This window comes from Lipotes vexillifer, unplaced genomic scaffold (genome assembly GCF_000442215.2).
Source record: "Lipotes vexillifer unplaced genomic scaffold, Lipotes_vexillifer_v1.1 scaffold1162, whole genome shotgun sequence".
Taxonomy (NCBI): Eukaryota; Metazoa; Chordata; class Mammalia; order Artiodactyla; family Lipotidae; genus Lipotes; species Lipotes vexillifer.
The window spans coordinates 594,983-597,373 of NW_006779033.1; the positions used below are offsets into that span (position 1 = coordinate 594,983).

At 49.8% G+C, this 2,391-nt stretch overlaps 1 protein-coding gene across 1 annotated transcript in view; it reads right to left on the reverse strand.

Annotated features, from left to right (window-relative positions):
* PRP4K (pre-mRNA processing factor kinase PRP4K) overlaps positions 1 to 714 on the reverse strand; it is a 38,108-nt gene extending 37,394 nt beyond the window's left edge. Inside the window, exon 1 of the mRNA XM_007452090.1 lies at positions 578 to 714. Coding sequence (XP_007452152.1) covers positions 578 to 714 — 137 coding nt within the window. The remainder of the gene's footprint in view (positions 1 to 577) is intronic.
* Between the last annotated feature and the right edge of the window lie 1,677 nt (positions 715 to 2,391).

The window sequence follows — 2,391 nt, forward strand, 5'->3', positions numbered from 1 at the left end:
AAGGGGGGAGGGGGGATATCGGGTGGATGCTGGAGTAGAGTACAGGGTGGCAGGAGAAAGCACCCCGCCAGCCGCAAACTACAGCTCTGGGGTGGTCAAGGAGCACGGCCCCGGCACCCCTTCTCCTCCCTGCTTTCAGGTCTTAAGACTGACAAGGGCAGCAGAAGCACCGGGGGAACCGCCTGCGGAGGGAAGGTCTCAGGGCTCGCCCGCGCCGCCCTGCTGCTCGGGGGCCCGCACCGAGGCCGCCGGGAGCCCCGCTCGTCCCCGCGGACTGCAGGCGGGCAGGCGCGCCCCCGCTGGAGCCGCGCGCTCGGGACCTGTAGAGGCCGCTCGCGCCCACGCCTCCCGGGGCAACGACGCGGCAGGCCCAGCCGCCCTCCACCCAGCAGCCGCGGCCTCCCGGCGAGCGGAGCGCGCAGGCCGCCCGTCCGCGCCCCACGACGCCTCGGGGGAGACAAAGTTTGGCCACGGCCCCAGGGCCCGAACTTTCCCGCCCGCCCGCCCGGGCAGCTCTCCGCCCGTTCCCCCTCGGCCGACCCCGGGCGCCGGCCTTCCGCGCTCCTAGACTACTTACTCTGGCTGTTCCCGCAGCGACTGAGTCTCCGCGGCGGCCATCTTGAACTTCCTGACTCCTGGGCGGCGGTGGCGGTGGCTGCCCGGACGGTGGAAGCCACTGGAGGAGGAGGAAGAGGGAGCAGGGCCGTCGCGCATGTGCCGACAGCGTCGGGAACCGTGGAACTCAGAATTGCTCGGAGAATCCGGATATAAAATGCATCCGGGGACAGGGCGCACGAGCGTCATGACGCACTTCCGCGATGGGGCGGGGCTGCGGCGGCGAGGGCTGGGGCTTTAAGGGCGAGCGTTGATTGGGTTAGAACCGACGTTACGTTCTAGGACCCCGGTGGAAAAAGGGGGTGTCTTCCCTGCGGGCGCGGTTCCGAGAACTGGTTACACTGAGGGGCCCACAGTTGGGTTAAAATTCTCAAACTGGGGCACACGAGATGACTTTGCTTTTAAATGCCTTTTACAGTCTAGATAAGTCAATGTGAAGCGGCATTAAAGGAAACTTTGTAGAAAGGCAGGAGTACTGGAAACGTAGGGCTGTACCTAGAACATAGGGAACTATTTTCATTGATACATTTCTTTGAAACTTTTGAACTTTGTTTCAGCTTTTGCTAAGTACAGGGGTAACGATTCAGGAATCCGTTACTCCTGTTTAGTTTCGCTGGTTCTGTAATTGGTCCGAATAACTTTGTAACTTTGTTTTTCTATAATGAATTTACAGTAACGAGATCAAATGAAACATTGTATGAGAAAACATTTACTGTCTCTTGGAGAGCTTTCAATACCATTGGAAGTTTTTACATTCTCTGTCTCTCAAAAGAGACGTATCTTTCTCCATACTCTGGAACCTGAAAGCAGGGTGATGATCACTTTTATTCTTATAATCCACTGAGTTTGGGTTTGACCTAGAAATTTGAGTTCGGAATATCTGAGCTTCTTATATATCTCTTGATTTTCAGAGAGGAAGAGTTACAAATATTCTTACAAAGTAAGTCCCTCGTTGGCTGGAATTCCAAACGTGTTAAAATGTTAAGCATTTTCCCCTCATAGACTTTATTAACATGGAACACTAAATCAATCCCTGGATATTGATTTTTGTGGGTTCCCCCCGCACACAGCCATTGTTGCATTTCTTTATATGGTCCTTAATTATATTGTTTTCCTTACGAAGGATTTCTCTTTCTCCTTAATAATCAAATCCAGGTATAATAACTTAGAAGGCTTCTTTCAAAGGAAATAGTTTTCCGAAATATGTTAAGAATGGTTTATATTTTCAACCATATATTTATCTATGTACGAATAGTGTATAGGTTGGGATTTCAGAGTTCCACTAATTGTTCCTACCTCTAGATTCTCATCCCTGTATATCTTTTCAAAGGTATTTTGTATATGGCAGCCTTGTATTTATAGTTTATTATATTCTCTGTCCCACGAAGGCAAGGCCATGTGTCATTGTGTTAAGAATAGCTCAAATATGTCATTAAAATAACAGAAAATTAGTACATTATTTTTAAATAAATAATTTTAAAATGAAAATAAACAGAGTGTAACAGACTTATTACAGATCTCTTCTTGGAATTGAGGGCAAGCCTTTAAGAGATCTCACCTTGGATATAAAGTAGAATAATATACTTTAAGGCAAAGAAGCCTAGCAAACTGGCACTCAGCGGTAAGGTGACTTGCTTGTGATGACTCAGTTCCTAGATGCCAAGACACGGTTTGAACTGAAATTTCTCAAGTCTGTGCTCTTCCTTCTTACTGTGCTGCTTCCCACAGAAATGTCATTGGTTTAGCATCCCCTTATTGAGCACCCACCCACACAGC